The 13,461-nt window shown below is 38.6% G+C and overlaps 1 protein-coding gene across 5 annotated transcripts in view; it reads right to left on the reverse strand.

Annotated features, from left to right (window-relative positions):
• VRK2 (VRK serine/threonine kinase 2) overlaps window positions 1-13,461 on the reverse strand; it is a 69,876-nt gene that overhangs the window by 51,375 nt on the left and 5,040 nt on the right. For all 5 annotated transcript variants that reach the window (XM_061356808.1, XM_061356804.1, XM_061356805.1 and 2 more), the window contains 5 exons: window positions 7,728-7,783; window positions 7,168-7,237; window positions 6,287-6,374; window positions 6,049-6,157; window positions 5,000-5,092 (listed from right to left, as the gene is read on the reverse strand). In XM_061356808.1, coding sequence (XP_061212792.1) covers window positions 5,000-5,092; window positions 6,049-6,157; window positions 6,287-6,374; window positions 7,168-7,237; window positions 7,728-7,783 — 416 coding nt within the window. The remainder of the gene's footprint in view (window positions 1-4,999; window positions 5,093-6,048; window positions 6,158-6,286; window positions 6,375-7,167; window positions 7,238-7,727; window positions 7,784-13,461) is intronic.

The raw sequence follows: 13,461 nt of genomic DNA on the forward strand, positions 1-13,461 counted from the left end.
ACTTTACATCTGAAGTGTTAAATATCTGCTAAATTTATAAAACTCTTACAAATTGCATATGCTTTGATATATCTATAAACTCCACTGATCTGGGAAGCCATAAGCCTGGCACTTGGGATTCTCATGGCATTCTCGAAGCACACATAGCAGCAGATTTACTGCTGAAAGGATAACAATACAGTGATTTTTTTTGTACATTTGCTTTCCAGTGGTTCCATTACTCAGCTTATGTAATGTGCTGTAAATAATTAAGTAGATACCTACTAACAAGAGGCAGATTGGTTGCTAATGGCCGTAGCGCTGTCAGCTTCAGTTGGACACTGCACTACAAAAAGGGTAAAAGACAGACTGACTTCTATCCTGGGAGAGGAAGTCTGAACTATAGTGCCTGGGACAGAAATAGCATCTTCCACAAAACAGAAGCCAAGGAGGAGAGCAGGTTAAACAAAGGGAAGTGGCAAAGAAACCTGTGACGTGGCAAGTCCTGATGCTAGGATCAACTGAACTCCAAGTTATTTCGGGCATTACTACCAAAAGAAGTTAGATGAGTGTAAACTGTTCCATCCAAATATGGCAGTTGGATTTACGAAAGAACATTAAGGCCATCTGATTGTGAAGCTATGTCTCTGATCAGGGGTGTAGCCATGAGTTACACCTCAACTGTTTCTGTGTGCTGTCTCTGCATACTGTGTCCTTCCTAAAAACATGTGAAGGAGAACAGAAGATTTTCATTTTTCTCAATTCATCTCCCCTATAGCAAATCTGTCATATCTGTCATACTGGACTAAAGAGCAGGCATCACAATGATTCATCTAACAATGAAAAACAGCTTAAAGTTGGAATTATTTTCATGCATGTTTTTCCCCTGTGATCAGTGTGTGAGCTCTGTATCTTCTATGCCAGTCCACTGAAAGCTGCTCTTGGAAGTTAACATTTCTGTATTCTTTTTTTACTTTTCAGTTAGGGCTATCTATGGCAATCAAGTCTGGGAGCTTTATTCTGTAACTATCTTGTCTAAGAAATGTTTAAAATCAAAACTAGAACTGAGGTGCAAATGCAATTTAAATGTACAGCTTAGAAATCCAAATAAGCAATGTCTGGTGCAGACTGGAGCCTGAAGTACGTCTGCCCATATATTCCATAGGGGAAGAAAAGGAAAATACAAGGCAATTGTTTTGAAGGGACATGTTTCCAAGCCTAATTTGATGTATTAAAAATTCTGATTTTAAGAGCTTCTCTGGTGACAGTTCGTCCCTTCTAATAGTACCACAATTTAAATGAGTTTAATGGATTTGAATTTCTCTTTTAGAGCCTGTATCGATGTTGCTTATTCTGCTTGATCATACAAACAGCTGCTGCTACACACCAAATTATCTTTAACTCACTGTAATACTGAGACAGTGCTTTGCTTGTTCTGTAATTTAGAGGTCTGATGGCTTCAAGTTTTCTTTCAGGCCTCTCCAAGATTCATCGGCTGTGCACTTCCCTCAGTACATCACTCCTGCTCTGTCAGTCATTGTGCTGGGTCCATGTTCAGAAACATATTGACTACAGAATTGATCTTTTGACCTGTAACTCACTGAATGGCCTCGCTCCCTTCTGCTGGATAGATCTGCAGCAAGCTGCTCTTTGAGGTCAGTTGATTCTGATCTTATAACCATTTCTAAACATCATTCGGAGGTCAGCGAGTGACAGGACCTTTACTTTATTTGTTTCTTTGCTTTGCCACAGAAGGTAGGGGAAAGCAGTATGGATTTCACACATTCTTTCAAAAAGGGAGCTATGCTAGTTATTGGCTGTGGTGTAAATTTACCAGGTTAATTTAAAGAAAGACAGAAAGTAGCAGCAGAAAATCTAACATGGAAAAATGATCTTTCTGGGAACTGCAGGAAGTCAGAAACAAATTCACACATCACAGTGCACATGAACAGTCACTAAATGACAAGAAGCATGTAAAGGTACACATGGTTTTTGGAGCAGATTTCTCTCTCTTCACTAAAACAGAATATGGAAATACATTTTGGATATATATATATCCTAAAGAGATTAGTTATGGGTTTCTTTTAAAAGCAAGTTTCTGGAATTAAAGAAGAATTCCAATTTATTTTCTCTTAAAATCCTAGAACCTAAAGACAATCCACTAACATAAAATTACTTAAAAGACCTCACCACATAAATGGTTAGGTCAGACAGCTTTATTATGCCAACTGCTGCTGGAGCTATAGGTCTCTCAGTTTATATTCCTGAGTTTGAGTTTGCCACTGGCTGGATGCTCTCACTCTATATTTAAGAGATTAGGTTGATCATGTTACCTCTCAGTTCCATTGTTGTAATAAAACAAGACCAAGGCAATCTAGCTATGCACAATTTTAGCAGAGAGAGAAGGTTGGACAAACCACTTTACAGGCATTTGGTAGCAGTAACAGTGTCTGAGGTTTTATCTGAAGTGTCTAAGGGTAGTACAAGATCGCCAACTTAAAATACAGCATCTCTGACAACAGTTTGAAAGATACAAGACATTGTATTCCATATTGTTGTCATATTTAATTGGTAGTAATGCTCCACTGATACTATTCTGGTAAAAACAGACAATACATTCAGCTCACCCGAAAGATATAAAGACATCTTGATTTGTAGAAAAGGCTGTCACAACATCATGAAAACTTACATAGGAACTGGACAGGTTTGGAATAGGAAGCAGCAACTTCCATGGCAAAATTACATGCAAATTAATGGCACATGCAAATAGCCAGGACATGACAAGTGAAAAAATGATCTGTGCAACTAGACATGTACTGTTCTGAATACCTGAATCCATGCAAGAATATTGTCTAGTACTGCTCCAATCCAGATAAAGAACATTCACTGAAGTATGGGGCAGACAGGACATGAAAGTCAGCAATTCCAGAGGAGGGATATTTAATTAGTGGCATATGTAGATCTGCCAGGTTGAAAGTTTTTGCTCTGGTGTTGGTGAGGTTAGTCCTTCTTTGCATGCCCCACAAACCGCAGAGCGTACGTATTTCAAGGTATTGTCAAAGCTGTGTCTGTAAAAGAATTTATTTGACCAGAAACAGGCCCATTAAGCCATCTGCCCTGCTGTGTAAGCTAAATATAGTGCACATTACCTTAAAATGCACTTAGAGTCATCACTCTCTACATAACTGTAGACTGGCATGGTATAGTTATCATAGCTTCAGTGAAAACAGCAGACTTTTGGCCACTTGCAGAATTGCTGGGGCCATAACGGGGAGCTTTAACTGAGTAACAGCTGAACAGCTCTGAGTTTCCTTAAGCACACAGAAAAGAAACTTTAATTCATACCTTACAAACGCAAGCAAATATTAGAAATTCTCTCCTGTGAGCTCTTCTGAATTAGAATATGAACTTCTTAAAATGTTTCATAGAATGATTTCAATGGAAAAGAAATTTTACTGAAACAAAATTCTATATAAAACCTCTCAGCAGTAACATATACTTTGGATGTGTTGGGCTAGGCAGTACTTAAAATGGAATGTGTATTGATTTATTTAACGTAACAAGTTTCCACCTAAAACCTCTGTCCAGCAACTCACAAACACCTTATTTTTAATCTGTCAGTGAATTCATGAAAACAAAATACTAGTATAGCACGATCTTCATGCAGAAAAGATAAGAAGCAAATCAGAATATCACCCCACAATGTGGCTAATACAAAAGCAGCAGATCAAAGTCAGCTACACGTCTTAAAATTTTATGATTACTGTAAATGGACACTTCCAAAATGACTTCAACATGAAAAACAGCAGCATATTTTGCTGTCATAAAAATATACAATAGCTAAGACAAAAAAAGTCATTTGAGTATGTTAATGGGTTTGGGTAGCAGATCATTTTGACTCTAAACAGCCGCCTCCTTTGGATTCAGTAGGCTGGTAAACACCATAAACTGAGATTAGGTACTGGCTGCTACTACTTTCTAAAACCCTGGTTGTTTTAAACAGCCATCATAGTTTTCAAACAATGGGGTTTAGAAAGCTGAGAAGTTAATTTTGACTTCAACATCTAACTTGAAACTTGTAAAAAAGCAGCTATAATTCAATCGTTCAACCCCCAGTGGCAGGAGCTGTTTTGCAAGATTTGTTTCTTCATTACTGCAGCAGAAAACACAAATATTGAAAGAACAGAAGTACTGCTTATGGCTTATTATATTTAAGTGAAGTTAGAGATGTCCTTTCTTCCTAAATGATTTTTTTTTCCCAAGAAAAAAGCATACTTAGATTTTATTAATACAAGAATAAAGAAAAAAGAGACATGGTAAGAATGTGTGGAATATGACAGGATCAAAAGATTCGTTTCAAAACGTTTCACCAAAATACTCTCATTTCAAGGCTGGCTTTAGGCTTTAGGGTGTTAGAGAGCAGCAACTTTAATCCTACTTACCTGTTACATAGAATTATAGAATCATAGAATAGTTCAGGTTGGAAAGGACCTTAAGATCATCCAGTTCCAACCCCCTGCCACGGGCAGGGACACCTCACCCAAAGCTTTGTCCAACCTGGCTTTGAACACTGCCAGGCCAGGTGTTGTAATATCCATTGCAATATACATTACAACAAACAGGACGTAAGAGTTAGCAAGCATGGAAACATATGACAATATCAGACAGGTAGACCTTCCCAGGAATGACAATACAAAGTGCCACATCCTTAAACTTTACTGATATACTCAAACTGGCACAATCTAGAACAGCAATTAGATCGTTGGCTTACCCTCTTGTTTAGCTGACCCATGCATACCAGCACCCCACTCAGCAGAGCACAAAGCAGAGGTTTGTCCTGCTTCTTTCTCAGACTTAAGCTCCACAGAGCCCCTCTAAGATTTGTTGTAAGAGGTTGTGAGTGTTCATGCATAAATTTCTTTTAATATGTGAATTGGTGATGCTGAATATACATGAGTTAGAACTATCAAACTGTTATAAACACGTTAGAGGAACAGTGTAGATAAGTAAACGTATTTACCTCGTGTGGATTGGTGTAGCCCAAAAGTAGATTTGCTGCTTTAATATCACCATGAACATACTCATTTTCATGTATATATTCCAAAGTATCCAACTAGGAAAGGATTTAGAACAGAAAAGAAGACATCATCATCATCTTCTCCACTCTGTCCCTAACCCCACCACCAAATATTTCTCACTTACACAGTGAAATCAAGGCTAGACAGACTGAGCTGGCTAACTGTTTTTGTGTTAGAGCACAAGGACTACCCACTCTGTCCACAGGGTCTGTTCCCACCAGACACATAGGTGTGTGGCAAATCAAAAACAGGCCGTGCTTTGCCATGAGGCATCCCTCTGTAACTACAAGCACCAGCTTAAGGTCACAAAGCAAGAATGAATCTAGTACTTTATAAACACTGGAGGAAATTTGGAGAACATAAAGTTCTCAAAAAGAGCATATTAAATCAAACCTTAAGGTTTATAATATATTTGATCCTGACAGTTATTCTGTTACCTGCATATGTCACCATCCCCCTGCATCATCACCATCCTCTTTCACCTCTTTACTGAAGTACAAAATAGCTCCAATTGTTATTCAAAAGCATGTTTTCACTTGGAAACTCATGCAAAGAACATTCTAGTCCTGGTGTTCGGAAGGTACAGAGAGTGTTACAAGTTTGTCAACCATGTGGCTACAAAAACCTTTCACTTTTTTTAAATAATTATTATTATTCAGGTAAAAAGGAAACTTTGGAGGTGTCCAGCTTAAACCCCCTGCTTCAATCAGTTCTAATGTAAGTTAGATCAGGCTGTAAAAGACATTTAGATAGTCAGGTTTCAGAGTCCCCAAGGAGGGACATTTAACAGCCTCTGGGAAGCATATTCCAGTGCTAAGACACTCTGTACAAACTTACCTTTATGCTCAGATTAAACGCAAGAACATATGTAGCATTTACACGTTTCATTCTAAACTCAAGAGCCACCTCAAGGAACAATATCGGAAAGATAATTTTCCAATTGAACTGAGCAAGTTCAAGACACAGCGATTTCCCCTCTCTCTGTACATACCATTCGTGCCCCAAGCTGCAGAACAGTCTCCTTCTTAAATCTGCTTCCACAGCCTTCAAAGATTTGCTGAAGATCTTGCCCCAGTCTCTCCATGACCATGAATCTATAGCTACCAGGAAATATATAAAAGGAAAAATCCTTTAAGGCAGTACTTCATGTTTGTGTCAACTTATCTCCATTTTCTTGAAAATGGATCTTCAATCAATTTGAGGCTTAATTACAGTTCATCTTTTATTACCTTTTTCCCTTGTACTCAGCCAAGCCTGATCCCCAGAACACTGGAATTCCTAAACATCTTATTTTTTTGAGATTTTTCCATTTTCTCACTGTAATAATAATAAAGAAATAACATTGGGTTAAAGAAAACTGCAGAACTCCAGGTTTGGAGTGAGGTTTTCTTGCTGGTTTTGCTTTAGCTATCAAGCCAAGACATTGAAACAATGAAACAAGTAATGATTTTGCAGTTTGTGTAGCAAACAAGTCAGCCCATAACTTTAAAGTTCTCTGCATTTTGCAAAACAAGAAGCAGTTTTAGTTCTATCAGTGTGGTACTTGGTTCCCTTAGAAGGCAGACGAACAATTATCAATAGCTGGAGAAATAATTCCTTCAGAAAATCTGCTTCATTCAATACAGAATGATTCAAGGTATCAGAAGTGCTTATGTCTACCAGCAAGCTAAGTCATCTAAAGTTTTTAGGACATTTCCTGTGAATCAATCGCATCCATGTTTAAGTGTCTGCAGAATCAAGTGCCTTGATTACTACTAAATCCTGCGATGATCACACACACTCTTAGCTCTGCACATGGAAATACACTCAGCAGTTAGTCCATGTAGTACCTCTGTTCTAAGGCTGGCCTCTCTCTTGAGTCCATCCATCGTGCACTCTGAAGTGAGCACAGAATACATTTGGCACACTTCTACTCTCCCTTCTGATCAGAAAGGAGAAGTATAACATCCAAGCAAAGAAAAATAACAGCAATCTAAAATTATTACAGCACCAACAGTATTAGGTCAGTGGATACGAAATGAGTTCAGTATCAACAACAGTTCTTACTAGAAGCAGTTAAACCCAAACTTGCTCTTAAATCTACCAGAATCACAACTGATATATTACTTACTCTGCTCTTGTTTTGCAGCCCTCTGGTAAAATTTCAGTTCAGAAAATAAGGGGCCATTTTCAAGATATTCCTATTGAGGAATAAACAAATTCAGTATCATAAAACACATTAAAAAGGCAACCGTTTCTCAAGAAAAGTGTATGAGAAATTCAAGAGAATGAAACCCCTTCCCCTCCCCCCCCCCCAATACAGCATGCCATCTGAGATGTCATTTTAATAAGTTGTTTGGTCACACATTTTCTTAAACAATTCAGATTCAGGAATTATTTAAGACACTATGTTCAAAAATTCTGTACATGAGGTGTGTTTAAGTTGATATCCTGATTTTCCTCACTCAACTGTTGAGGGCAGTAATCAAGGAAAGGAAGGAATCAACGCAAGGAAACATTGTGAATCATAGAAATGCCAAAACCATCCCCAAGCAGGGAAAGTAATTCAGGATATAAAAAACAAAACCACAAGCATTCACTACAGGCCCAATGCTGACAATAAGGATAGACAATAAAGAGAAAGAACTGTGTGCACAAGTTAATAATTTAGTAATGAGATCTACACATTACCACTTTAATTACATGCACTGCATCATCTTCTACAGGAACATGAGTATGAGGGGAAGCTGCAAAATGAGAAAGAGAAGGGATCAAGTTGTATGAAGCAAAATATGATTACAAATAAAAGCCAAGCTAACAATGCATAAGGTGACCAAAAAAATACATGACAAAGATACCCAACATTTTGTCTGAATTCCTGCTTTTAAAAGTCAGAGGTTTGTAAAGTTCAAAGAGAACCAAAACGAATCCCCCCCACACACGTGGAAGCTTTAATCAACAAGTACTGAGGCAATTTTAACCCACATTTTCAGAACTCTCTCCCTAGATGCTAATTAAGGAGTAAGCAGGATGTGCCCACTACATCTTTGCACCACAATGAGGTATTCCATTATAACACCCTATGTTGAAGTCATTCCAGTCAATTGGATAACCTCTGTATTTGGTTGCTGCCAATTCACTGTCGTGACAAAGACACCACTTAAAAGTTGTGACCTACATTATGCCTCTAGAGAGGATTGTCTGCTTTCCTCTATTACAAATTAATTTGGCCCTAGAACCGTGATTTCTATTCTGACATTATTTAGACACTGGCCTAAGTTAGGGATAGCACAGCCACCACCTGCCTAAAGGGGAGACAAGGGATTGTGCCTCTAACTGCAAGTACAGATTTCAAAACAATAATTGACCACATGTGCCAATTACAGCCCAGGAGACAGAACCTCTCTGCACAGACAATGCAATCCTATTTTCTTCTGACCCTGAGAGAACTATCAGTTCTCTCTGATACTACTGAAGCTACATGGAGCTACACTGGGATTAAAATTTAATGAGACTAAATCATCTTTTAGAATCATCACTGAAAAGAAAACTAAAAAAGAATACAGTTCCTAGGAAATAAATGTCCCTTTCAAACTTCTTGTAATGATCAAATACCAACAACAGCCCAGGTGTGAAACACTTCAACTACCAGCACACACAAAAATGGGCTCCTTTTATCCATGTAATAACAATGAAGTAAACTTGGATCTCACCAAAACATCAAAGCTTATATTTTTTTGGTGGTCAGGGCACAAAAACATTTTGAACAGCCTCCTTCAGCTGCCATCTTCCTTTAATTCTATTCGGCAACTGGAATCTGGAATCTGGCAGAATATACACCCCAAACACCCATAGGGTCCCCACTGCCTTCTGCTCGACACTCGCCTGCGTGAATGCTTCTGTACTAGTAATACATAAAGATAAAATGAACATATCCTAAAACAGTAGCTCTGGAAGGTGTGAACTGTCCATGGACTGGAACAAGAAGTGGTCATATTCAAAAGACAATTTAAAACTATCATACAACCAGGAAGGAATTTTTGGTAAACTTTATTCTTACCATATTATTGTACTGAACTGGGAATTAAGACACAAGTGCTTGAGTCTCTCTGACACATGCAGACTACGTGTTAATAGTCGAAGACATTAGTTTAAAGGAACACATCCCATGTGTTTTCATGGTATTCAACAACATCACATTACCCAAACAATTAGATGTGCTCCATGACACAGATCAGAAAAGAACCTGTGTATAAGAAAATGTATTTTAATATCAAATTACTTAACAGAGGTTTGATAGGTATAGAGAAGAATCAAATTTAAATGTATTTGAAAGAGTCTGATCTAACTTCCCTGTAGACATCCTGACATTTTCTAAAGAGAGGCCTCATTCATGGTAATGTGGAACAGACAGAAACAGCTGTCAGGGTAATGAAGAAGAGCAATTAACAGGAGGTAGCCCAGCAAAAGGGCCTGACCCCCATGGTTCTTCCACTGTGCCAGTGTGGATGGGTTTTGGAGTCACACTGAAAGAACATCCTGAAGAAAAATACAATCAAAACTAACTGGGAGTTGTTAACAATGTGAAAAGGGAGAAAAGTCAGGCAAAGCTCAACAAGATTCAGGAACAGATGCTCCTCAAAATGAGTAACATGACATTCAAATCTACAAAAGGAGAAATTGTATTATTGGTTTTACTGCACAGCCACGAAACAAGGTGTAACATTCACAATGAATAACACTCTAAACTTCACACAGATGAGGCTGCGACAATTAGTCTCATACATACAGCTAAGCAGGAGTTGCATGTGTACCTTGTGTTGCATCATTTTAATTAACCATTCAGATATCAGGCAGCAACACTTTAGTGCAGCTCAGAAATAAGACAGACTAATTTTTTTGTGCCCATAAATAAACATAAATGGTTTTTAAAAAATTGTCTCATTACTATGTATAGTTACTTAACAGACTGGAAAGGCTCCCAAGGTTTAACAAACAGTCTGATTACATACCTCATAGACCACCACCACATACTCTCCTGCGAGTTTAGCTCATAGTTAATTACTGTATATTCGTAATTAGCCATGTGCTAGCCTCGTTCTGTGTGGTAGCACATGGCTATTTATAATATTACAAGCAGTTAAATGCTAGACTGCAGGACAGTAAGCAGAGACCCTGCAGGAGAGCAATGCTGATAGGCAGGAGGTCTCTGATGGCATGTAAGTACATATAGAGTACCAGGAGCACTATATGGCAACATTATGTTTGCAAAGGATATCTTGAAATAGCATAACAAGTGTTAAGAGTTCCCAGTTTACAGTTCACGTTGTTCCTGTCAACTGGAGATGCACAATCTCCTTATATCTGGGAGTGGGGGTTTGTGGGTGGTGGTGTTGATGTATGCACACAATCAAAACCATTGTCTACACAATTGATAACTGGGAACAAGGTGAACCTGTGTAGGGGGCTGTAGCTGTTTCTATCTCATGCCAAGCTGAGTTTCACCAAACACTTGCAAAGGGCAAAGGACAGCCCTATTTTCCCTTCCTCCACTTCATCCCCCAGTCACAGCTACCACGCCAGCGAAAAGCATACAAATTTCACATGCACTCCGAAATGAAGCTGTGCAGTAAGATTCACATTCTTTGCCATCATTTCCAACTGTTGTGCCTACACAACACAGCAAATAACTCACCCCAAATTAACCAATGTCCAGAATTCCCTAGTTTCACCCAGGCACAGCAGTTACAGTCTCATCATCCACTTTAATGGTAAATTCCATCCGTTTTGTTGCCGAGTGCCACAACTTTAATAAATGGAGATTTCTAAATGTTAATAAGACATGGTAACAAAAGGGTGTTTCTGGATGAGCTGGTTTCCTACAACCACACAGCACAATTGCATGCAGTTTGACGAAGAACAGTGCCAATTCTATTTGCAAGTTCAAACGTGCTTGTTGCACTTTTAGCAGTTCATTTGTGGCAGTCACATTTGGAATATGGTGAAATATTTTCAATGGCTCTCCCAGAACCAGTTTTGTTGACAAAGTTTACACAGTGGAAAAGAAAACAGCACTGATTTGGCAGTTTGGAAGAACATCCCTGCTCCTGTCCGCAGCTGGTGTCTTTGCCACTGCTGGCTATTTTGAAGATATATTTGTTTAGGAAACGTGTAAAATTGGTTTCAGAAGTTCTTGGGTTGCTAGCTGGGTTTCTGCTTTGTTTCATTGGTTAACTAATCCCAAAGAGTTATATGGGCACTTAGTTTTTTGCAGGAATAAAAACTAACCTCAAAAATACCACACTTGGAAGTTACAGGCTACCTGATAAAAAGCTGGAAAAATTCTGACCCTGTTTAAGCCAAGCCAAGAGCTGTTCAATTCAATAACTAACAAAGCAGGGGGAGAGTGCTGCTCAAAGCATCTAACAATAAAAACCAATCCAAGCTGCGGGAATATAGTTACCAAAATCAAAATGTATACATGTAAATAAAAAGTCATATCTACTATTTAACACATGACTTTGAATATTTCCTGCCTATGGAGGGAAATACCAATACTGGGAAATACTGGTACTAAGGAAAACAAAGGACATCACTTTCTCCCCTCTGCCTTCACAATACCCAGTATTTCCCAAGAACTGAAATATTCAGTGCTTGAAGGGTGTTTGCAGTCAATTTTTAATGTAGCCCAAGGAATACCCACTTCTCTGCTTATATTGTTACTTTATCGTGCATCATCATTTCCTGGACAAACTCTTTTCTGAGCAGTGTTTACATTACATGGTCTTCTATGTAGTTTTATGAATATAGGGGTTTATTTACACAAATTACATGTACGTCTGTACCACGCTTGTGAAACCACCTCCCACCAACCCTAACTAAACTGGTTTTGGTAGAAAATTGTGCTCAACTGCTGAACTGTTTTGCAGACAATTGCAAATACCTCCCAAGTTAAGAACAATCAGTACTGGTAGGAAATTTCATTACATTTCTTACTCAGAATGAACCCTTAATCATGACTTGCTAGAGCCGAAGTTTTGCATTCAACTGCAATGGAAGCCACTGTTTGACTTTCAGAATTACTAACTTTAAGCTGGAAAAGGTATGATACATTCTTTAACCCCAGGCAAAAAAAAAGGTATCCATGATCTGCTCTTACAGAACTCTCAAACAGGAGTCCGGGAATCCTAGAATGACTGGGATTGGAAGGGATCTTAAAGCCCATCCAGTTTCAACTCCCTGCTATGGACAGAGACACCTTCCACCAGACCAGGTTGCTCCAAGCCCCGTCCAACTTGGCCTTCCAGCCCTCTAATATTTAAAACTTGATGTACAAACTGCAATCTGGCAAGATTCTGCTCCAGCCCATCTCCTAGTCTGACCTGTGGACTAGTGTGGTGGACTAATGAAGAGCATGACATTGGCTCCCAAATAACAGGCCCATGCATATGGAACAAACAAAACCAACACATTATGTGGCAGAACACTCAAATATAATAGTAATGATATCTGCAGACTTTGTGACAGGCTTTAGACTACTGTGTCAAAATGAGCTCTGCTTTCCAAATTAAGACTTCTAGCCTACTGAGTACAAAAAAAAAAAAAAGAAGAAAGAGGGAAGATTCAAGGTGAAGCAGCCATCAACAAGAGCTAGTTGAGGTAAGGAGTACTTCCTCTTTAGCAGATGGTGCAGGCTGATCCTGCACCATGTGGTCAGCTCTAAGTAACCACTAAGTAACAAAATCAGGCTAAATACATGATTTGGTTGCCTACAGACATGGTTAGCAATTAGATCATCTGCTTGCTATCTCTATATTTATAGTTTTATATTAGTAACAAGATATAAAGCCTCTTTCCTGAGGCTCCTGTTTGTCTAACAATGAATTTATTTTCACACTAAGCTTCACACCTGCAGGTACAATGAGACCTTTGCTGAAATGCATTCTAATATCCGAAGGTTAAAAAAAATCCAACCCTAACCAGACAGTTATCTGATATTGCTATTAATTACAGGGGCTTGCTATTAATATTCTTCTCTCCATTGAGTTTATAAAAATCCTGCTGAACATATACCTTTTGGTGTCATTTTTACTGCATTTTTGTAAATCGCTGCACTGTTGTAAATACTTTCAGTGAAGTTAATTTAACCCACTGATGAAGTTTCTCTAGAACCAATTACTAAAGCAATGCCTAATGTAAACCAGGGGTTGGAACTAGATGATCTTAAGGTCCTTTCCAACCCCTAACTATTCTATGACCCTATGAATGATCAGCATGATGACAGAATGTGCTCCCATCAAGGCCTCTCTTCCCTGACATGGCTGCTCACAGCTATACAAACTATCCATGGAAATTACTCTTTCTGTAATAGAAACAAAGTTTCTTTCACACCTCAGCCTGGCTCCCTGAACACCAGGCCTCAGAA

Source organism: Neopsephotus bourkii, unplaced genomic scaffold (genome assembly GCF_033783945.1).
Source record: "Neopsephotus bourkii isolate Nb327-2 ecotype Australia unplaced genomic scaffold, CSIRO-AGI_Nbou_v1 NB_873, whole genome shotgun sequence".
In the NCBI taxonomy this organism is placed as follows: domain Eukaryota; kingdom Metazoa; phylum Chordata; class Aves; order Psittaciformes; family Psittacidae; genus Neopsephotus; species Neopsephotus bourkii.